This window comes from Oncorhynchus keta, chromosome 7 (genome assembly GCF_023373465.1).
Source record: "Oncorhynchus keta strain PuntledgeMale-10-30-2019 chromosome 7, Oket_V2, whole genome shotgun sequence".
In the NCBI taxonomy this organism is placed as follows: domain Eukaryota; kingdom Metazoa; phylum Chordata; class Actinopteri; order Salmoniformes; family Salmonidae; genus Oncorhynchus; species Oncorhynchus keta.
This window is the reverse complement of record NC_068427.1, coordinates 50,554,249-50,577,536: the sequence shown is the minus strand read 5'-3', so window position 1 is coordinate 50,577,536 and position 23,288 is coordinate 50,554,249. Positions and strand designations below refer to the sequence as shown.

The following is a 23,288-nucleotide window of genomic DNA, read 5'->3' as shown; positions in this document are numbered from 1 at the left end:
AAATGTGAACATGAAAAGTTATTAATAAACAAATTAGGCACATTTGGGAAGTCTTGATACAACATTTTTTACATAAACGCAAATGGTTCATTGGATCAGCCTAAAACTTTGCACATACACTGCTGCCATCTAGTGGCCAAAATCCAAATTGCACCTGGGCTGGAATAATACATTATGGCCTTTCTCTTGCATTTCAAAGATAATGGACCGGTTGTTTTTTTCTTTGTATTATCTTTTGTCTGATCTAATGTGTTTATTCTCCTACATTCCCTTCACAGTTCCACAAATGTCCACGTGTTTCCTTTCAAATGGTACCAAGAATATGCATATCCTTGCTTCAGGACCTGAGCTACAGGCAATTAGATATGGGTATGTCATTCGAGGCAAAACAAATGGAAAAAAGGGGCGGATCCTTAAGAGGTTTAAAGTCCAAGGAAGAGTAGAGAAAGGGCAATAATTAAGTTATTAACAGATTTTACAGGTGGTGGTATCTCTTACGGTCTGACAGAACTTCATAGGCCTCAGCCAGCTCCTTAAACTTCCTCTCCGCCTCCTCCTTGTTGTCTGGGTTCTTGTCCGGGTGCCATCGCAGAGCCTGCTTCCTGTACCTTCACATTAGAGTAGATACAGTTTATTATCTCATTCAATAACTTTCCCACACGGCAACATCTTCAATACTGTTGACAAAACTTATATTAGCTGCCTTAAACCTTCTACTGCAGTGGGCTAAATCAGGGTCACACAGAGTGTTTCTTGGTAGTCATAAACAAATCTACTTGGAAACAAAAGTATATACCTCACACACATTGTTATGGGCTTAAATAACAGAAGAAACTTGTACTATGTTAGATATGGAGTTGAAATGTATTACATTTTGAGTTTGCTTCCCAATGTTACACTTTATAAACATCACAGAACACAGAAATAAAATACAACCGTTTCACATAGAAACACCAGATTGCCTGCGTATTTTTTATTTATTTTTATTCTAATTATGAGATTATTGAAAAATATGAATAACATTCCACCCCTGAGGCCACTAAGTCATTTGACTGCAGGATTGGGCTACATGTACATGTACTGTATGTAATTGTCTGCATCCTCTTATTTCAAGAGGCAAAGTTCAACAACAACACGATTCCTTTTTGGAAGGGACAGCGAGCAGAGGACAAGTGAGGTAAAGACTACAGAAAATAAAGACTAAAGAAAACTTTTTTTTTTTAAACAAAGAATACTATAGACTATAGAAAACTATAGAATACCATAGAAGACTATAGATAACTATAGAAACTATTTTAAAAACTATAGAATACTATAGAAAACTAAAATATATAGAAGACTATAGAAGTAGAAAAGTAGAAATAACTATAGAAAACTATAATACTGTATATAGAAGACGACAGGAAACTATAGATTATATAAGAATATAGAAAATTAGAGAAAGCTATAGAGGACTATAGAAGACCATAGAAGACTGTAGAAAACTATAGAAAACTATTTTTTTAAACTATGGACGACTAAAATATATAGAAAACCACAGAAAACTATATAAGACTATATAAGCATATAGAAAACCACAGGAAACTATATAAGACTATATAAGAATATAGAAAACCATAGAAAACGATATAAGACTATAGAAAACTGTGGTCCTTCTGTAGCTCAGTTGGTAGAGCATGGCGCTTGTAACGCCAGGGTAGTGGGTTCGATTCCCAGGACCACCCATACGTAGAATGTATGCACACATGACTGTAAGTCGCTTTGGATAAAAGCGTCTGCTAAATGGCATATATATATATAAAACCATAGAAAACTAAAATATATAGAAGACCAGAAGACTATAGAAGACTATATAAAACTATAGAAGACTATATAAAACTATATAAAACTATATAAAACTATATAAGACTATATAAAACTATATAAAACTATATAAAACTATATAAGACTATATAAAACTATAGAAGACTATATAAAACTATATAAGACTATATAAGACTATAGAAGACTATATAAAACTATAGAAGACTATATAAGACTATATAAAACTATAGAAGACAATATAAAACTATATAAAACTATAGAAGACTATATAAAACTATAGAAGACTATATAAGACTATATAAGACTATAGAAGACTATAGAAGACTATATATGACTATATAAAACTATAGAAGACTATATAAAACTATTGAAGACTATAGAAGACTATATAAAACTATATACGACTATATAAAACTATAGAAGACAATATAAAACTATAGAAGACTATAGAACACTATAGAAGACTACAGAAGACTATAGAACACTATATACGACTATATAAAACTATAGAATACTATATGAAACTATAGAAGACTATAGAAGACTATATCAAACTATATACAACTATATAAAACTATAGAAGACTATATACGACTATATAAAACTATAGAAGACTACAGAAGACTATATAGACTACAGAAGACTATATAAGACTATAGAACACTATTGTATCAAGAATGGTCCACCAGCCAAAGGATATCTAGCCAACTTGAAACAACTGTGGGAAGCATTAGAGTCAACATGGGTCAGCGTCCCTGTGGAACGCTTTCGACGCCTTGTAGAGTCCATGGACCCGACAAATTGAGGGTGTTCTGGGGGGAAAAGGGGGTACAAATCAATATTAGAAAAGTGTTGTTAATGTTTTTATCACTCAGCGTAAGTCCAGTACCTCCATCAGTCAGTGTGGTTGAGCTTTCAATAGCTAGTGTAGAGGTACACAGATGAACCACACAAGTCTAATAGTTAGCCTGGGAGATGATGTCTCATGAAGCCCTACATAGGCCTATTTTGGAGTGGAAAGAGACAGATTATAGCGTAGGATGAGTCCTTGTCACCGGTCCTGTACTTACGCCTTTTTAATGTCCTCCGGAGAGGCGCTTCGTGACACTCCCAGAACATCATAATAATCCGTCATGTCTTCTTCACTGACGTCACGGCAACTGTTGACGACAACAACAACAACAACAACAACAACACACATCTCATCAATGGGAGATACACAACAATACTTCTCAACAGGTGGGATCTTTTTGAAGCCTCATGGCATCTTATCTTGTGGCATAATCAATTAACCAATCAAACTGCTTCATTAGTTTAGTAGAACTGTGTTAACCCAATCATAACCCAGAATTTGTGGTTCTATAATCATACTGTTTATTGTAGTTGTTGACTTTTTTTTTGTCTTTGTAAATAAATAAATAAATACAAATATTTTTATTTCACCTTTATTTAACCAGGTAAGCCAGTTGAGAACAAGTTCTCATTTGCAACTGCGACCTGGCCAAGATAAAGCAAAGCAGTTCGACACATACAACAACACAGAGTTACACATGGAATGAACAAACATACAGTCAATAATACAGTAGAAAAGGGGCCTCCCGGGTGGCACAGTGGTTAAAGGCTGTGCCATCAGAGTCCCTGGGTTCGTGCAGGCCGGGCGCAGTGCGCGCTAACCAAGGTTGCCAGGTGCACGGTGTACCCTGCGACACATTGGTGCGGCTGGCTTCCAGGTTGGATGCTCGCTGTGTTAAGAAGCAGTACGGCTGGTTGGGTTGGATGCTCGCTGTGTTAAGAAGCAGTACGGCCTGGTTGGGTTGGATGCTCGCTGTGTTAAGAAGCAGTACGGCCTGGTTGGGTTGGATGCTCGCTGTGTTAAGAAGCAGTACGACTGGTTGGGTTGGATGCTCGCTGTGTTAAGAAGCAGTGCGGCTGGTTGGATGCTCGCTGTGTTAAGAAGCAGTACGGCCTGGTTGGGTTGGATGCTCGCTGTGTTAAGAAGCAGTACGACTGGTTGGGTTGGATGCTCGCTGTGTTAAGAAGCAGTGCGGCTGGTTGGATGCTCGCTGTGTTAAGAAGCAGTACGGCCTGGTTGGGTTGGATGCTCGCTGTGTTAAGAAGCAGTACGGCCTGGTTGGGTTGGATGCTCGCTGTGTTAAGAAGCAGTACGGCTGGTTGGGTTGGATGCTCGCTGTGTTAAGAAGCAGTACGGCTGGTTGGGTTGGATGCTCGCTGTGTTAAGAAGCAGTACGGCCTGGTTGGGTTGGATGCTCGCTGTGTTAAGAAGCAGTACGGCCTGGTTGGGTTGGATGCTCGCTGTGTTAAGAAGCAGTACGGCCTGGTTGGGTTGGATGCTCGCTGTGTTAAGAAGCAGTACGGCTGGTTGGGTTGGATGCTCGCTGTGTTAAGAAGCAGTACGGCCTGGTTGGGTTGGATGCTCGCTGTGTTAAGAAGCAGTACGGCTGGTTGGGTTGGATGCTCGCTGTGTTAAGAAGCAGTACGGCCTGGTTGGGTTGGATGCTCGCTGTGTTAAGAAGCAGTACGGCCTGGTTGGGTTGGATGCTCGCTGTGTTAAGAAGCAGTACGGCCTGGTTGGGTTGGATGCTCGCTGTGTTAAGAAGCAGTACGGCTGGTTGGGTTGGATGCTCGCTGTGTTAAGAAGCAGTGCGGCTGGTTGGGTTGGATGCTCGCTGTGTTAAGAAGCAGTACGGCCTGGTTGGGTTGGATGCTCGCTGTGTTAAGGAGCAGTGCGGCTGGTTGGGTTGGATGCTCGCTGTGTTAAGAAGCAGTACGGCTGGTTGGGTTGGATGCTCGCTGTGTTAAGAAGCAGTACGGCCTGGTTGGGTTGGATGCTCGCTGTGTTAAGAAGCAGTACGGCTGGTTGGGTTGGATGCTCGCTGTGTTAAGAAGCAGTACGGCCTGGTTGGGTTGGATGCTCGCTGTGTTAAGAAGCAGTACGGCCTGGTTGGGTTGGATGCTCGCTGTGTTAAGAAGCAGTACGGCCTGGTTGGGTTGGATGCTCGCTGTGTTAAGAAGCAGTACGGCTGGTTGGGTTGGATGCTCGCTGTGTTAAGAAGCAGTACGGCCTGGTTGGGTTGGATGCTCGCTGTGTTAAGAAGCAGTACGGCCTGGTTGGGTTGGATGCTCGCTGTGTTAAGAAGCAGTACGCCTGGTTGGGTTGGATGCTCGATGTGTTAAGAAGCAGTACGGCCTGGTTGGGTTGGATGCTCGCTGTGTTAAGAAGCAGTACGGCTGGTTGGGTTGGATGCTCGCTGTGTTAAGAAGCAGTACGGCCTGGTTGGGTTGGATGCTCGCCTTGTTAAGAAGCAGTACGGCCTGGTTGGGTTGGATGCTCGCTGTGTTAAGAAGCAGTACGGCCTGGTTGGGTTGGATGCTTGCTGTGTTAAGAAGCAGTACGGCCTGGTTGGGTTGGATGCTCGCTGTGTTAAGAAGCAGTACGGCTGGTTGGGTTGGATGCTCGCTGTGTTAAGAAGCAGTACGGCTGGTTGGGTTGGATGCTCGCTGTGTTAAGAAGCAGTACGGCTGGTTGGGTTGGATGCTCGCTGTGTTAAGAAGCAGTGCGGCTGGTTGGGTTGTGTATCGGAGGACGCATGTGTATCGGAGGACGCATGACTTTCAACCTTCGTCTCTCCCGAGCCCGTACGGGAGTTGTAGCGATGAGACAAGATAGTAGCTACTACAACAATTGGATACCACGAAATTGGCGAGAAAAAAGGGTAAAATTCAACAAAAAAACTAAAATAATAATAATAATAATACAGTAGAAAAAAAGAAAAGAAAGTCTATATACAGTGAGTGCGAATAAGGTCAAATAAGGGAGTTAAGGCAATAAATATGCCATGGTGGCAAAGTAATTACAATTTGGCAATTAAACACTGGAATGGTAGATGTGCAGAAGATGGATGTGCAGGTAGAGATACTGGGGTGCAAAAGGAGCAAAATACATCTATTCAGTATGGGGATGAGGTAGATAGATGGGCTGTATACAGATGGGCTATGAACAGGTGCAGTGATCTGTGAGCTGCTCTGACAGCTGGTTCTTATAGCTAGTGAGGGAGATAGGAATCTCCAGCTTCAGTGATTTTTGCAGTTCGTTCCAGTCATTGGCAGCAGAGAACTGGAAACCACACCATGTTTAAAACTATCATAAATCACGGACTATCAGTCGTAGCTAAAAGTTGATAGTGGAAACAATTCCCCAGCCCCAGTTTACCAAAACAAACGTGATATGGTCAGGTTGATGAAATTGCAAATTGGGCCACTTCCCACTCCACAGACACCAAGCCCCTCCACCTTCTGTACTGTGTGGACTGTGCCTCTTCCCACTCCACAGACACCAAGCCCCTCCTCCTTCTGTGCTGTGTGGACTGTGCCTCTTCCCACTCCACAGACACCAAGCCCCTCCTCCTTCTGTGCTGTGTGGACTGTGCCTCTTCCCACCCACAGACACCAAGCCCCTCCTCCTTCTGTGCTGTGTGGACTGTGCCTCTTCCCACTCCACAGACACCAATCCCCTCCTCCTTCTGTGCTGTGTGGACTGTGCCTCTTCCCACTCCACAGACACCAAGCCCCTCCACCTTCTGTACTGTGTGGACTGTGCCTCTTCCCACTCCACAGACACCAAGCCCCTCCTCCTTCTGTGCTGTGTGGACTGTGCCTCTTCCCACTCCACAGACACCAAGCCCCTCCTCCTTCCACTTACAGCAAAAATTAAAGATCACTTCTTCCTCTCTGACAACAAGGGGTTTAAACTAGCTATTTGCATTTGAGGTTTGGTCCAACAGACATCGGCTGAAACGCTTAGTGACATTATTTTCCTGTAACAGACGAGAACTTGACCTTTTGTAACGATTCCCTTGTTTATGTTTCAACTCCCAAAATGTAGAATAGAGCAGACCCTTACTAAAACGAGAGTATCAATGAACGTGTGTGTAAATGAAATGCTCAGTTTGTCACGCGAGGCATTGCAATAACCACGTAGGGCAAGCAGCATGTTAGCCACAGACTGTTATGTTTGTCACACGAGGCATTGCAATACCACGTAGGGCAAGCAGCATGTTAGCCACAGACTGTTATGTTTGTCACGCGAGGCATTGCAATAACCACGTAGGGCAAGCAGCATGTTAGCCACAGACTGTTATGTTTGTCACGCGAGGCATTGCAATACCACGTAGGGCAAGCAGCATGTTAGCCACAGACTGTTATGTTTGTCACACGAGGCATTGCAATACCACGTAGGGCAAGCAGCATGTTAGCCACAGACTGTTATGTTTGTCACGCGAGGCATTGCAATAACCACGTAGGGCAAGCAGCATGTTAGCCACAGACTGTTATGTTTGTCACACGAGGCATTGCAATACCACGTAGGGCAAGCAGCATGTTAGCCACAGACTGTTATGTTTGTCACACGAGGCATTGCAATACCACGTAGGGCAAAGCAGCATGTTAGCCACAGACTGTTATGTTTGTCACACGAGGCATTGCAATACCACGTAGGGCAAAGCAGCATGTTAGCCACAGACTGTTATGTTTGTCACACGAGGCATTGCAATACCACGTAGGGCAAAGCAGCATGTTAGCCACAGACTGTTATGTTTGTCACGCGAGGCATTGCAATAACCACGTAGGGCAAGCAGCATGTTAGCCACAGACTGTTATGTTTGTCACGCGAGGCATTGCAATACCACGTAGGGCAAGCAGCATGTTAGCCACAGACTGTTATGTTTGTCACGCGAGGCATTGCAATACCACGTAGGGCAAGCAGCATGTTAGCCACAGACTGTTATGTGCTAGCTGTCTACTCAGTGGTTTATAAATGTGCAATGATCATACAAAGATGCATTTAAGTTGTGCATTGTGCATGGTTCTGGTTAAACCTGTAACAAAATGGCATTTTCATAGACAGATGCGAAAGCCAGATCAGTGATTATTGAAGAAGAAAAAAGCAGGTTAAACTATTTTGATAAAATAATTGAATTATTAGTGTGTCTTGTGGTTGTGGAAGGCTTATATTTAGCCTAACAGCCTCCACTCTACTGGGAAGGCTTTCCACTAGATGTTGGAACATTGCTGCTATAACAGCCTCCACTCTTCTGGGAAGGCTTTCCACTAGATGTTGGAACATTGCTGCTATAACAGCCTCCACTCTACTGGGAAGGCTTTCCACTAGATGTTGGAACATTGCTGCTATAACAGCCTCCACTCTTCTGGGAAGGCTTTCCACTAGATGATGGAACATTGCTGCTATAACAGCCTCCACTCTTCTGGGAAGGCTTTCCACTAGATGTTGGAACATTGCTGCTATAACAGCCTCCACTCTTCTGGGAAGGCTTTCCACTAGATGTTGGAACATTGCTGCTATAACAGCCTCCACTCTTCTGGGAAGGCTTTCCACTAGATGTTGGAACATTGCTGCTATAACAGCCTCCACTCTTCTGGGAAGGCTTTCCACTCGATGATGGAACATTGCTGCAGGGGACTTGCTTCCATTCAGCCACAAGAGCATAACTGAGGTTGGGCACTAATGTTGGGTGATTAGGCCTGGCTCGCAGTTGGCGTTCCAATTCATTCCAAAGGTTGTTCGATGGGGTTTAGTTCAGGGCTCTGTGCAGGCCAGCCAAGTTCTTCCACACCGATCTCAACAAACCATTTCTGTATGGAACTCGCTTTGTGCACGGGGGCATTGTAATGCTGAAACAGGAAAGGGCCTTCCCCAAACTGTTGCCACAAAGTCAGAAGCACAGAATCGGCTAGAATGTCATTGTTAGCGTTAAGATTTCCCTTCACTGGAACTAAGGGGCCCAAACCATGAAAGACAGCCCCAGAACATTATTCCTCCTCCACCAAACTTTACAGTCGGCACTATGCATTCGGGAAGGTAGTGTTCTCCTAGCATCCGGCAAACCCAGATTTGTCCGTCGGACTTCCAGATGGTGAAGCGTGATTCATCACTCCAGAGATGACTGAGTTTTAAACCATTCCAGCCGACACTTGGCATCACACATGGTGATCTTAGTCTTGTGTGAGGCTGCTCGGTCATGGAAACTAATTTTATGAAGCTCCTGGCAAACAGTTATTGTGTTGACTTTATTTCTAGAGGCAGTTTGGAACTCGGTAGTGAGTGTTTTAACCATTTTTACGCACTATGTGCTTCAGCACTAGGCGGTCCAGCTCTGTGAGCTTGTGTGGCCTACCACTTCGCGGCGGAGCCGTTGTTGCTCCTAGACGTTTCCACTTCACAATAACAGAGCTTACAGTTGACCGGGGCAGCTCCAGCAAGGCAAAAATTTGACGGTGCCACGTTGAAAGTCACTGAGCTCTTCAGTATGTGCCAGTGTTTTGTCTATGGAGATTGCATGGCTGTGTGCTTGATTGTATACACCTGTCGGCAACGAGTGTGGCTGAAATAGCTGAATCCACTAATTGGAAGGAGTGTCCACATACTGCTGGACATGTTGTGTAAAACAGGATAACCTGTTAATGGCACAATCAGTGATTTTTTTAAATGTATTTGACCTTTATTTAACCAGGCAAGTCAGTTAATTAAGAACTAATTCTTATTTTCAATGACGGCCTAGGAACAGTGGGTTAACTGCCTGTTCAGGGGTAGATTACTGCTGTTCAATGGTCATTCCAAATCAACCATTACATTCTTGTTTTGTTTTTTTAACAATGCCTTATGAGCTTAGTTAGCTGCAATCTAGTTGTATTACCGTGTTAATACACTGTTAGTGGGCCACTAGTCTAGTTGTATTACTGTATTAATACACTGTTAGTGGGCCACTAGTCTAGTTGTATTACTGTATTAATACACTGTTAGTGGGCCACTAGTCTAGTTGTATTACTGTGTTAATACACTGTTAGTGGGCCACTAGTCTAGTTGTATTACTGTATTAATACACTGTTAGTGGGCCACTAGTCTAGTTGTATTACCGTGTTAATACACTGTTAGTGGGCCACTAGTCTAGTTGTATTACCGTGTTAATACACTGTTAGTGGGCCACTAGTCTAGTTGTATTACCGTATTAATACACTGTTAGTGGGCCACTAGTCTAGTTGTATTACTGTATTAATACACTGTTAGTGGGCCACTAGTCTAGTTGTATTACTGTATTAATACACTGTTAGTGGGCCACTAGTCTAGTTGTATTACTGTATTAATACACTGTTAGTGGGCCACTAGTCTAGTTGTATTACCGTGTTAATACACTGTTAGTGGGCCACTAGTCTAGTTGTATTACTGTATTAATACACTGTTAGTGGGCCACTAGTCTAGTTGTATTACCGTGTTAATACACTGTTAGTGGGCCACTAGTCTAGTTGTATTACTGTATTAATACACTGTTAGTGGGCCACTAGTCTAGTTGTATTACCGTGTTAATACACTGTTAGTGGGCCACTAGTCTAGTTGTATTACTGTATTAATACACTGTTAGTGGGCCACTAGTCTAGTTGTATTACCGTGTTAATACACTGTTAGTGGGCCACTAGTCTAGTTGTATTACCATATTAATACACTGTTAGTGGGCCACTAGTCTAGTTGTATTACCGTGTTAATACACTGTTAGTGGGCCACTAGTCTAGTTGTATTACCGTGTTAATACACTGTTAGTGGGCCACTAGTCTAGTTGTGTTACTGTATTAATACACTGTTAGTGGGCCACTAGTCTAGTTGTATTACTGTATTAATACACTGTTAGTGGGCCACTAGTCTAGTTGTATTACTGTATTAATACACTGTTAGTGGGCCACTAGTCTAGTTGTATTACCGTATTAATACACTGTTAGTGGGCCACTAGTCTAGTTGTATTACTGTATTAATACACTGTTAGTGGGCCACTAGTCTAGTTGTGTTACTGTATTAATACACTGTTAGTGGGCCACTAGTCTAGTTGTATTACTGTATTAATACACTGTTAGTGGGCCACTAGTCTAGTTGTGTTACTGTATTAATACACTGTTAGTGGGCCACTAGTCTAGTTGTATTACTGTATTAATACACTGTTAGTGGGCCACTAGTCTAGTTGTATTACTGTATTAATACACTGTTAGTGGGCCACTAGTCTAGTTGTATTACTGTATTAATACACTGTTAGTGGGCCACTAGTCTAGTTGTATTACCGTATTAATACACTGTTAGTGGGCCACTAGTCTAGTTGTATTACTGTATTAATACACTGTTAGTGGGCCACTAGTCTAGTTGTATTACTGTATTAATACACTGTTAGTGGGCCACTAGTCTAGTTGTATTACCGTGTTAATACACTGTTAGTGGGCCACTAGTCTAGTTGTATTACCGTGTTAATACACTGTTAGTGGGCCACTAGTCTAGTTGTATTACTGTATTAATAGACTGTTAGTGGGCCACTAGTCTAGTTGTATTACTGTATTAATACACTGTTAGTGGGCCACTAGTCTAGTTGTATTACTGTATTAATACACTGTTAGTGGGCCACTAGTCTAGTTGTATTACTGTATTAATACACTGTTAGTGGGCCACTAGTCTAGTTGTATTACTGTATTAATACACTGTTAGTGGGCCACTAGTCTAGTTGTATTACTGTATTAATACACTGTTAGTGGGCCACTAGTCTAGTTGTATTACTGTATTAATACACTGTTAGTGGGCCACTAGTCTAGTTGTATTACCGTGTTAATACACTGTTAGTGGGCCACTAGTCTAGTTGTATTACCGTGTTAATACACTGTTAGTGGGCCACTAGTCTAGTTGTATTACTGTATTAATAGACTGTTAGTGGGCCACTAGTCTAGTTGTATTACTGTATTAATACACTGTTAGTGGGCCACTAGTCTAGTTGTATTACTGTATTAATACACTGTTAGTGGGCCACTAGTCTAGTTGTATTACCGTGTTAATACACTGTTAGTGGGCCACTAGTCTAGTTGTATTACTGTATTAATACACTGTTAGTGGGCCACTAGTCTAGTTGTATTACTGTATTAATACACTGTTAGTGGGCCACTAGTCTAGTTGTATTACCATATTAATACACTGTTAGTGGGCCACTAGTCTAGTTGTATTACCGTGTTAATACACTGTTAGTGGGCCACTAGTCTAGTTGTATTACTGTATTAATACACTGTTAGTGGGCCACTAGTCTAGTTGTATTACCATATTAATACACTGTTAGTGGGCCACTAGTCTAGTTGTATTACCGTGTTAATACACTGTTAGTGGGCCACTAGTCTAGTTGTATTACCGTGTTAATACACTGTTAGTGGGCCACTAGTCTAGTTGTATTACTGTGTTAATACACTGTTAGTGGGCCACTAGTCTAGTTGTATTACCGTGTTAATACACTGTTAGTGGGCCACTAGTCTAGTTGTATTACCGTGTTAATACACTGTTAGTGGGCCACTAGTCTAGTTGTATTACTGTATTAATACACTGTTAGTGGGCCACTAGTCTAGTTGTATTACTGTATTAATACACTGTTAGTGGGCCACTAGTCTAGTTGTATTACTGTATTAATACACTGTTAGTGGGCCACTAGTCTAGTTGTATTACTGTATTAATACACTGTTAGTGGGCCACTAGTCTAGTTGTATTACTGTATTAATACACTGTTAGTGGGCCACTAGTCTAGTTGTATTACTGTATTAATACACTGTTAGTGGGCCACTAGTCTAGTTGTATTACTGTATTAATACACTGTTAGTGGGCCACTAGTCTAGTTGTATTACTGTATTAATACACTGTTAGTGGGCCACTAGTCTAGTTGTATTACTGTATTAATACACTGTTAGTGGGCCACTAGTCTAGTTGTATTACTGTATTAATACACTGTTAGTGGGCCACTAGTCTAGTTGTATTACTGTATTAATACACTGTTAGTGGGCCACTAGTCTAGTTGTATTACTGTGTTAATACACTGTTAGTGGGCCACTAGTCTAGTTGTATTACCGTGTTAATACACTGTTAGTGGGCCACTAGTCTAGTTGTATTACTGTGTTAATACACTGTTAGTGGGCCACTAGTCTAGTTGTATTACTGTATTAATACACTGTTAGTGGGCCACTAGTCTAGTTGTATTACTGTATTAATACACTGTTAGTGGGCCACTAGTCTAGTTGTATTACCGTATTAATACACTGTTAGTGGGCCACTAGTCTAGTTGTATTACTGTGTTAATACACTGTTAGTGGGCCACTAGTCTAGTTGTATTACCGTGTTAATACACTGTTAGTGGGCCACTAGTCTAGTTGTATTACCGTGTTAATACACTGTTAGTGGGCCACTAGTCTAGTTGTATTACCGTGTTAATACACTGTTAGTGGGCCACTAGTCTAGTTGTATTACCGTGTTAATACACTGTTAGTGGGCCACTAGTCTAGTTGTATTACTGTGTTAATACACTGTTAGTGGGCCACTAGTCTAGTTGTATTACTGTGTTAATACACTGTTAGTGGGCCACTAGTCTAGTTGTATTACTGTGTTAATACACTGTTAGTGGGCCACTAGTCTAGTTGTATTACCGTGTTAATACACTGTTAGTGGGCCACTAGTCTAGTTGTATTACCGTGTTAATACACTGTTAGTGGGCCACTAGTCTAGTTGTATTACCGTGTTAATACACTGTTAGTGGGCCACTAGTCTAGTTGTATTACCATATTAATACACTGTTAGTGGGCCACTAGTCTAGTTGTATTACTGTATTAATACACTGTTAGTGGGCCACTAGTCTAGTTGTATTACTGTATTAATACACTGTTAGTGGGCCACTAGTCTAGTTGTATTACTGTGTTAATACACTGTTAGTGGGCCACTAGTCTAGTTGTATTACTGTGTTAATACACTGTTAGTGGGCCACTAGTCTAGTTGTATTACTGTATTAATACACTGTTAGTGGGCCACTAGTCTAGTTGTATTACTGTATTAATACACTGTTAGTGGGCCACTAGTCTAGTTGTATTACTGTATTAATACACTGTTAGTGGGCCACTAGTCTAGTTGTATTACCGTGTTAATACACTGTTAGTGGGCCACTAGTCTAGTTGTATTACTGTATTAATACACTGTTAGTGGGCCACTAGTCTAGTTGTATTACTGTATTAATACACTGTTAGTGGGCCACTAGTCTAGTTGTATTACTGTATTAATACACTGTTAGTGGGCCACTAGTCTAGTTGTATTACTGTATTAATACACTGTTAGTGGGCCACTAGTCTAGTTGTATTACTGTATTAATACACTGTTAGTGGGCCACTAGTCTAGTTGTGTTACTGTATTAATACACTGTTAGTGGGCCACTAGTCTAGTTGTATTACCATATTAATACACTGTTAGTGGGCCACTAGTCTAGTTGTATTACTGTATTAATACACTGTTAGTGGGCCACTAGTCTAGTTGTATTACCGTATTAATACACTGTTAGTGGGCCACTAGTCTAGTTGTATTACTGTATTAATACACTGTTAGTGGGCCACTAGTCTAGTTGTATTACCATATTAATACACTGTTAGTGGGCCACTAGTCTAGTTGTATTACTGTATTAATACACTGTTAGTGGGCCACTAGTCTAGTTGTATTACTGTATTAATACACTGTTAGTGGGCCACTAGTCTAGTTGTATTACCATATTAATACACTGTTAGTGGGCCACTAGTCTAGTTGTATTACTGTATTAATACACTGTTAGTGGGCCACTAGTCTAGTTGTATTACCGTGTTAATACACTGTTAGTGGGCCACTAGTCTAGTTGTATTACCGTGTTAATACACTGTTAGTGGGCCACTAGTCTAGTTGTATTACTGTATTAATACACTGTTAGTGGGCCACTAGTCTAGTTGTATTACTGTATTAATACACTGTTAGTGGGCCACTAGTCTAGTTGTATTACCGTGTTAATACACTGTTAGTGGGCCACTAGTCTAGTTGTATTACTGTATTAATACACTGTTAGTGGGCCACTAGTCTAGTTGTATTACTGTATTAATACACTGTTAGTGGGCCACTAGTCTAGTTGTATTACTGTATTAATACACTGTTAGTGGGCCACTAGTCTAGTTGTATTACTGTATTAATACACTGTTAGTGGGCCACTAGTCTAGTTGTATTACTGTATTAATACACTGTTAGTGGGCCACTAGTCTAGTTGTATTACCGTGTTAATACACTGTTAGTGGGCCACTAGTCTAGTTGTATTACCGTGTTAATACACTGTTAGTGGGCCACTAGTCTAGTTGTATTACTGTATTAATACACTGTTAGTGGGCCACTAGTCTAGTTGTATTACCGTATTAATACACTGTTAGTGGGCCACTAGTCTAGTTGTATTACTGTATTAATACACTGTTAGTGGGCCACTAGTCTAGTTGTATTACTGTATTAATACACTGTTAGTGGGCCACTAGTCTAGTTGTATTACTGTATTAATACACTGTTAGTGGGCCACTAGTCTAGTTGTATTACCGTGTTAATACACTGTTAGTGGGCCACTAGTCTAGTTGTATTACTGTATTAATACACTGTTAGTGGGCCACTAGTCTAGTTGTATTACTGTGTTAATACACTGTTGGTGGGCCACTAGTCTAGTTGTATTACCATATTAATACACTGTTAGTGGGCCACTAGTCTAGTTGTATTACCGTGTTAATACACTGTTAGTGGGCCACTAGTCTAGTTGTATTACCGTGTTAATACACTGTTAGTGGGCCACTAGTCTAGTTGTGTTACTGTATTAATACACTGTTAGTGGGCCACTAGTCTAGTTGTATTACTGTATTAATACACTGTTAGTGGGCCACTAGTCTAGTTGTATTACTGTATTAATACACTGTTAGTGGGCCACTAGTCTAGTTGTATTACCGTATTAATACACTGTTAGTGGGCCACTAGTCTAGTTGTATTACTGTATTAATACACTGTTAGTGGGCCACTAGTCTAGTTGTGTTACTGTATTAATACACTGTTAGTGGGCCACTAGTCTAGTTGTATTACTGTATTAATACACTGTTAGTGGGCCACTAGTCTAGTTGTGTTACTGTATTAATACACTGTTAGTGGGCCACTAGTCTAGTTGTATTACTGTATTAATACACTGTTAGTGGGCCACTAGTCTAGTTGTATTACTGTATTAATACACTGTTAGTGGGCCACTAGTCTAGTTGTATTACTGTATTAATACACTGTTAGTGGGCCACTAGTCTAGTTGTATTACCGTATTAATACACTGTTAGTGGGCCACTAGTCTAGTTGTATTACCGTATTAATACACTGTTAGTGGGCCACTAGTCTAGTTGTATTACCGTGTTAATACACTGTTAGTGGGCCACTAGTCTAGTTGTATTACCGTGTTAATACACTGTTAGTGGGCCACTAGTCTAGTTGTATTACTGTATTAATAGACTGTTAGTGGGCCACTAGTCTAGTTGTATTACTGTATTAATACACTGTTAGTGGGCCACTAGTCTAGTTGTATTACTGTATTAATACACTGTTAGTGGGCCACTAGTCTAGTTGTATTACCGTGTTAATACACTGTTAGTGGGCCACTAGTCTAGTTGTATTACCATATTAATACACTGTTAGTGGGCCACTAGTCTAGTTGTATTACCGTGTTAATACACTGTTAGTGGGCCACTAGTCTAGTTGTATTACCGTGTTAATACACTGTTAGTGGGCCACTAGTCTAGTTGTATTACTGTGTTAATACACTGTTAGTGGGCCACTAGTCTAGTTGTATTACCGTGTTAATACACTGTTAGTGGGCCACTAGTCTAGTTGTATTACCGTGTTAATACACTGTTAGTGGGCCACTAGTCTAGTTGTATTACCGTGTTAATACACTGTTAGTGGGCCACTAGTCTAGTTGTATTACTGTATTAATACACTGTTAGTGGGCCACTAGTCTAGTTGTATTACTGTATTAATACACTGTTAGTGGGCCACTAGTCTAGTTGTATTACTGTATTAATACACTGTTAGTGGGCCACTAGTCTAGTTGTATTACTGTATTAATACACTGTTAGTGGGCCACTAGTCTAGTTGTATTACTGTATTAATACACTGTTAGTGGGCCACTAGTCTAGTTGTATTACTGTATTAATACACTGTTAGTGGGCCACTAGTCTAGTTGTATTACTGTATTAATACACTGTTAGTGGGCCACTAGTCTAGTTGTATTACTGTATTAATACACTGTTAGTGGGCCACTAGTCTAGTTGTATTACTGTATTAATACACTGTTAGTGGGCCACTAGTCTAGTTGTATTACCGTGTTAATACACTGTTAGTGGGCCACTAGTCTAGTTGTATTACCGTGTTAATACACTGTTAGTGGGCCACTAGTCTAGTTGTATTACTGTGTTAATACACTGTTAGTGGGCCACTAGTCTAGTTGTATTACTGTATTAATACACTGTTAGTGGGCCACTAGTCTAGTTGTATTACTGTATTAATACACTGTTAGTGGGCCACTAGTCTAGTTGTATTACCGTATTAATACACTGTTAGTGGGCCACTAGTCTAGTTGTATTACTGTGTTAATACACTGTTAGTGGGCCACTAGTCTAGTTGTATTACCGTGTTAATACACTGTTAGTGGGCCACTAGTCTAGTTGTATTACCGTGTTAATACACTGTTAGTGGGCCACTAGTCTAGTTGTATTACCGTGTTAATACACTGTTAGTGGGCCACTAGTCTAGTTGTATTACCGTGTTAATACACTGTTAGTGGGCCACTAGTCTAGTTGTATTACTGTGTTAATACACTGTTAGTGGGCCACTAGTCTAGTTGTATTACCGTGTTAATACACTGTTAGTGGGCCACTAGTCTAGTTGTATTACCGTGTTAATACACTGTTAGTGGGCCACTAGTCTAGTTGTATTACCGTGTTAATACACTGTTAGTGGGCCACTAGTCTAGTTGTATTACCATATTAATACACTGTTAGTGGGCCACTAGTCTAGTTGTATTACTGTATTAATACACTGTTAGTGGGCCACTAGTCTAGTTGTATTACTGTATTAATACACTGTTAGTGGGCCACTAGTCTAGTTGTATTACTGTGTTAATACACTGTTAGTGGGCCACTAGTCTAGTTGTATTACTGTGTTAATACACTGTTAGTGGGCCACTAGTCTAGTTGTATTACTGTATTAATACACTGTTAGTGGGCCACTAGTCTAGTTGTATTACTGTATTAATACACTGTTAGTGGGCCACTAGTCTAGTTGTATTACTGTATTAATACACTGTTAGTGGGCCACTAGTCTAGTTGTATTACTGTATTAATACACTGTTAGTGGGCCACTAGTCTAGTTGTGTTACTGTATTAATACACTGTTAGTGGGCCACTAGTCTAGTTGTATTACCATATTAATACACTGTTAGTGGGCCACTAGTCTAGTTGTATTACTGTATTAATACACTGTTAGTGGGCCACTAGTCTAGTTGTATTACCGTATTAATACACTGTTAGTGGGCCACTAGTCTAGTTGTATTACTGTATTAATACACTGTTAGTGGGCCACTAGTCTAGTTGTATTACCATATTAATACACTGTTAGTGGGCCACTAGTCTAGTTGTATTACTGTATTAATACACTGTTAGTGGGCCACTAGTCTAGTTGTATTACCGTATTAATACACTGTTAGTGGGCCACTAGTCTAGTTGTATTACCATATTAATACACTGTTAGTGGGCCACTAGTCTAGTTGTATTACTGTATTAATACACTGTTAGTGGGCCACTAGTCTAGTTGTATTACCGTGTTAATACACTGTTAGTGGGCCACTAGTCTAGTTGTATTACCGTGTTAATACACTGTTAGTGGGCCACTAGTCTAGTTGTATTACCGTATTAATACACTGTTAGTGGGCCACTAGTCTAGTTGTATTACTGTATTAATACACTGTTAGTGGGCCACTAGTCTAGTTGTATTACCGTGTTAATACACTGTTAGTGGGCCACTAGTCTAGTTGTATTACTGTATTAATACACTGTTAGTGGGCCACTAGTCTAGTTGTATTACTGTATTAATACACTGTTAGTGGGCCACTAGTCTAGTTGTATTACTGTATTAATACACTGTTAGTGGGCCACTAGTCTAGTTGTATTACTGTATTAATACACTGTTAGTGGGCCACTAGTCTAGTTGTATTACTGTATTAATACACTGTTAGTGGGCCACTAGTCTAGTTGTATTACCGTGTTAATACACTGTTAGTGGGCCACTAGTCTAGTTGTATTACCGTGTTAATACACTGTTAGTGGGCCACTAGTCTAGTTGTATTACTGTATTAATACACTGTTAGTGGGCCACTAGTCTAGTTGTATTACCGTATTAATACACTGTTAGTGGGCCACTAGTCTAGTTGTATTACTGTATTAATACACTGTTAGTGGGCCACTAGTCTAGTTGTATTACTGTATTAATACACTGTTAGTGGGCCACTAGTCTAGTTGTATTACTGTATTAATACACTGTTAGTGGGCCACTAGTCTAGTTGTATTACTGTATTAATACACTGTTAGTGGGCCACTAGTCTAGTTGTATTACTGTATTAATACACTGTTAGTGGGCCACTAGTCTAGTTGTATTACTGTATTAATACACTGTTAGTGGGCCACTAGTCTAGTTGTATTACTGTATTAATACACTGTTAGTGGGCCACTAGTCTAGTTGTATTACTGTATTAATACACTGTTAGTGGGCCACTAGTCTAGTTGTATTACTGTATTAATACACTGTTAGTGGGCCACTAGTCTAGTTGTATTACTGTATTAATACACTGTTAGTGGGCCACTAGTCTAGTTGTATTACCGTGTTAATACACTGTTAGTGGGCCACTAGTCTAGTTGTATTACTGTATTAATACACTGTTAGTGGGCCACTAGTCTAGTTGTATTACCATATTAATACACTGTTAGTGGGCCACTAGTCTAGTTGTATTACTGTATTAATACACTGTTAGTGGGCCACTAGTCTAGTTGTATTACCGTGTTAATACACTGTTAGTGGGCCACTAGTCTAGTTGTATTACTGTATTAATACACTGTTAGTGGGCCACTAGTCTAGTTGTATTACTGTATTAATACACTGTTAGTGGGCCACTAGTCTAGTTGTATTACCGTGTTAATACACTGTTAGTGGGCCACTAGTCTAGTTGTATTACTGTATTAATACACTGTTAGTGGGCCACTAGTCTAGTTGTATTACCGTGTTAATACACTGTTAGTGGGCCACTAGTCTAGTTGTATTACCGTGTTAATACACTGTTAGTGGGCCACTAGTCTAGTTGTATTACCGTGTTAATACACTGTTAGTGGGCCACTAGTCTAGTTGTATTACTGTATTAATACACTGTTAGTGGGCCACTAGTCTAGTTGTATTACCATATTAATACACTGTTAGTGGGCCACTAGTCTAGTTGTATTACCATATTAATACACTGTTAGTGGGCCACTAGTCTAGTTGTATTACTGTATTAATACACTGTTAGTGGGCCACTAGTCTAGTTGTATTACCGTGTTAATACACTGTTAGTGGGCCACTAGTCTAGTTGTATTACTGTATTAATACACTGTTAGTGGGCCACTAGTCTAGTTGTATTACTGTATTAATACACTGTTAGTGGGCCACTAGTCTAGTTGTATTACCGTGTTAATACACTGTTAGTGGGCCACTAGTCTAGTTGTATTACTGTATTAATACACTGTTAGTGGGCCACTAGTCTAGTTGTATTACTGTATTAATACACTGTTAGTGGGCCACTAGTCTAGTTGTATTACTGTATTAATACACTGTTAGTGGGCCACTAGTCTAGTTGTATTACTGTATTAATACACTGTTAGTGGGCCACTAGTCTAGTTGTATTACCGTGTTAATACACTGTTAGTGGGCCACTAGTCTAGTTGTATTACCGTGTTAATACACTGTTAGTGGGCCACTAGTCTAGTTGTATTACTGTGTTAATACACTGTTAGTGGGCCACTAGTCTAGTTGTATTACTGTATTAATACACTGTTAGTGGGCCACTAGTCTAGTTGTATTACTGTATTAATACACTGTTAGTGGGCCACTAGTCTAGTTGTATTACCGTATTAATACACTGTTAGTGGGCCACTAGTCTAGTTGTATTACTGTGTTAATACACTGTTAGTGGGCCACTAGTCTAGTTGTATTACCGTGTTAATACACTGTTAGTGGGCCACTAGTCTAGTTGTATTACCGTGTTAATACACTGTTAGTGGGCCACTAGTCTAGTTGTATTACCGTGTTAATACACTGTTAGTGGGCCACTAGTCTAGTTGTATTACCGTGTTAATACACTGTTAGTGGGCCACTAGTCTAGTTGTATTACTGTGTTAATACACTGTTAGTGGGCCACTAGTCTAGTTGTATTACCGTGTTAATACACTGTTAGTGGGCCACTAGTCTAGTTGTATTACCGTGTTAATACACTGTTAGTGGGCCACTAGTCTAGTTGTATTACCGTGTTAATACACTGTTAGTGGGCCACTAGTCTAGTTGTATTACCATATTAATACACTGTTAGTGGGCCACTAGTCTAGTTGTATTACTGTATTAATACACTGTTAGTGGGCCACTAGTCTAGTTGTATTACTGTATTAATACACTGTTAGTGGGCCACTAGTCTAGTTGTATTACTGTGTTAATACACTGTTAGTGGGCCACTAGTCTAGTTGTATTACTGTGTTAATACACTGTTAGTGGGCCACTAGTCTAGTTGTATTACTGTATTAATACACTGTTAGTGGGCCACTAGTCTAGTTGTATTACTGTATTAATACACTGTTAGTGGGCCACTAGTCTAGTTGTATTACTGTATTAATACACTGTTAGTGGGCCACTAGTCTAGTTGTATTACTGTATTAATACACTGTTAGTGGGCCACTAGTCTAGTTGTGTTACTGTATTAATACACTGTTAGTGGGCCACTAGTCTAGTTGTATTACCATATTAATACACTGTTAGTGGGCCACTAGTCTAGTTGTATTACTGTATTAATACACTGTTAGTGGGCCACTAGTCTAGTTGTATTACCGTATTAATACACTGTTAGTGGGCCACTAGTCTAGTTGTATTACTGTATTAATACACTGTTAGTGGGCCACTAGTCTAGTTGTATTACCATATTAATACACTGTTAGTGGGCCACTAGTCTAGTTGTATTACTGTATTAATACACTGTTAGTGGGCCACTAGTCTAGTTGTATTACCGTATTAATACACTGTTAGTGGGCCACTAGTCTAGTTGTATTACCATATTAATACACTGTTAGTGGGCCACTAGTCTAGTTGTATTACTGTATTAATACACTGTTAGTGGGCCACTAGTCTAGTTGTATTACCGTGTTAATACACTGTTAGTGGGCCACTAGTCTAGTTGTATTACCGTGTTAATACACTGTTAGTGGGCCACTAGTCTAGTTGTATTACTGTGTTAATACACTGTTAGTGGGCCACTAGTCTAGTTGTATTACTGTATTAATACACTGTTAGTGGGCCACTAGTCTAGTTGTATTACCGTATAATACACTGTTAGTGGGCCACTAGTCTAGTTGTATTACTGTATTAATACACTGTTAGTGGGCCACTAGTCTAGTTGTATTACTGTATTAATACACTGTTAGTGGGCCACTAGTTGTATTACTGTATTAATACACTGTTAGTGGGCCACTAGTCTAGTTGTATTACTGTATTAATACACTGTTAGTGGGCCACTAGTCTAGTTGTATTACTGTATTAATACACTGTTAGTGGGCCACTAGTCTAGTTGTATTACTGTATTAATACACTGTTAGTGGGCCACTAGTCTAGTTGTATTACTGTATTAATACACTGTTAGTGGGCCACTAGTCTAGTTGTATTACTGTATTAATACACTGTTAGTGGGCCACTAGTCTAGTTGTATTACTGTATTAATACACTGTTAGTGGGCCACTAGTCTAGTTGTATTACTGTATTAATACACTGTTAGTGGGCCACTAGTCTAGTTGTATTACTGTATTAATACACTGTTAGTGGGCCACTAGTCTAGTTGTATTACTGTATTAATACACTGTTAGTGGGCCACTAGTCTAGTTGTATTACCGTGTTAATACACTGTTAGTGGGCCACTAGTCTAGTTGTATTACTGTATTAATACACTGTTAGTGGGCCACTAGTCTAGTTGTATTACTGTATTAATACACTGTTAGTGGGCCACTAGTCTAGTTGTATTACTGTATTAATACACTGTTAGTGGGCCACTAGTCTAGTTGTATTACTGTGTTAATACACTGTTAGTGGGCCACTAGTCTAGTTGTATTACTGTATTAATACACTGTTAGTGGGCCACTAGTCTAGTTGTATTACTGTATTAATACCGTGTTAATACACTGTTAGTGGGCCACTAGTCTAGTTGTATTACCGTGTTAATACACTGTTAGTGGGCCACTAGTCTAGTTGTATTACC

The 23,288-nt window shown here is 40.2% G+C and overlaps 1 protein-coding gene across 1 annotated transcript in view; it reads right to left on the bottom strand.

The window, feature by feature from the left end:
* The window catches only part of LOC118374190 (dnaJ homolog subfamily B member 6), a 31,706-nt gene that overhangs the window by 6,803 nt on the left and 1,615 nt on the right, over positions 1-23,288 (bottom strand). The window contains exons 2-3 of the mRNA XM_035760568.2: positions 2,895-2,984; positions 499-608 (exon numbers count right to left, since the gene is read on the bottom strand). Of these exons, the coding sequence (XP_035616461.1) occupies positions 499-608; positions 2,895-2,959 (175 nt within the window). The 5' untranslated portion in view covers positions 2,960-2,984. The remainder of the gene's footprint in view (positions 1-498; positions 609-2,894; positions 2,985-23,288) is intronic.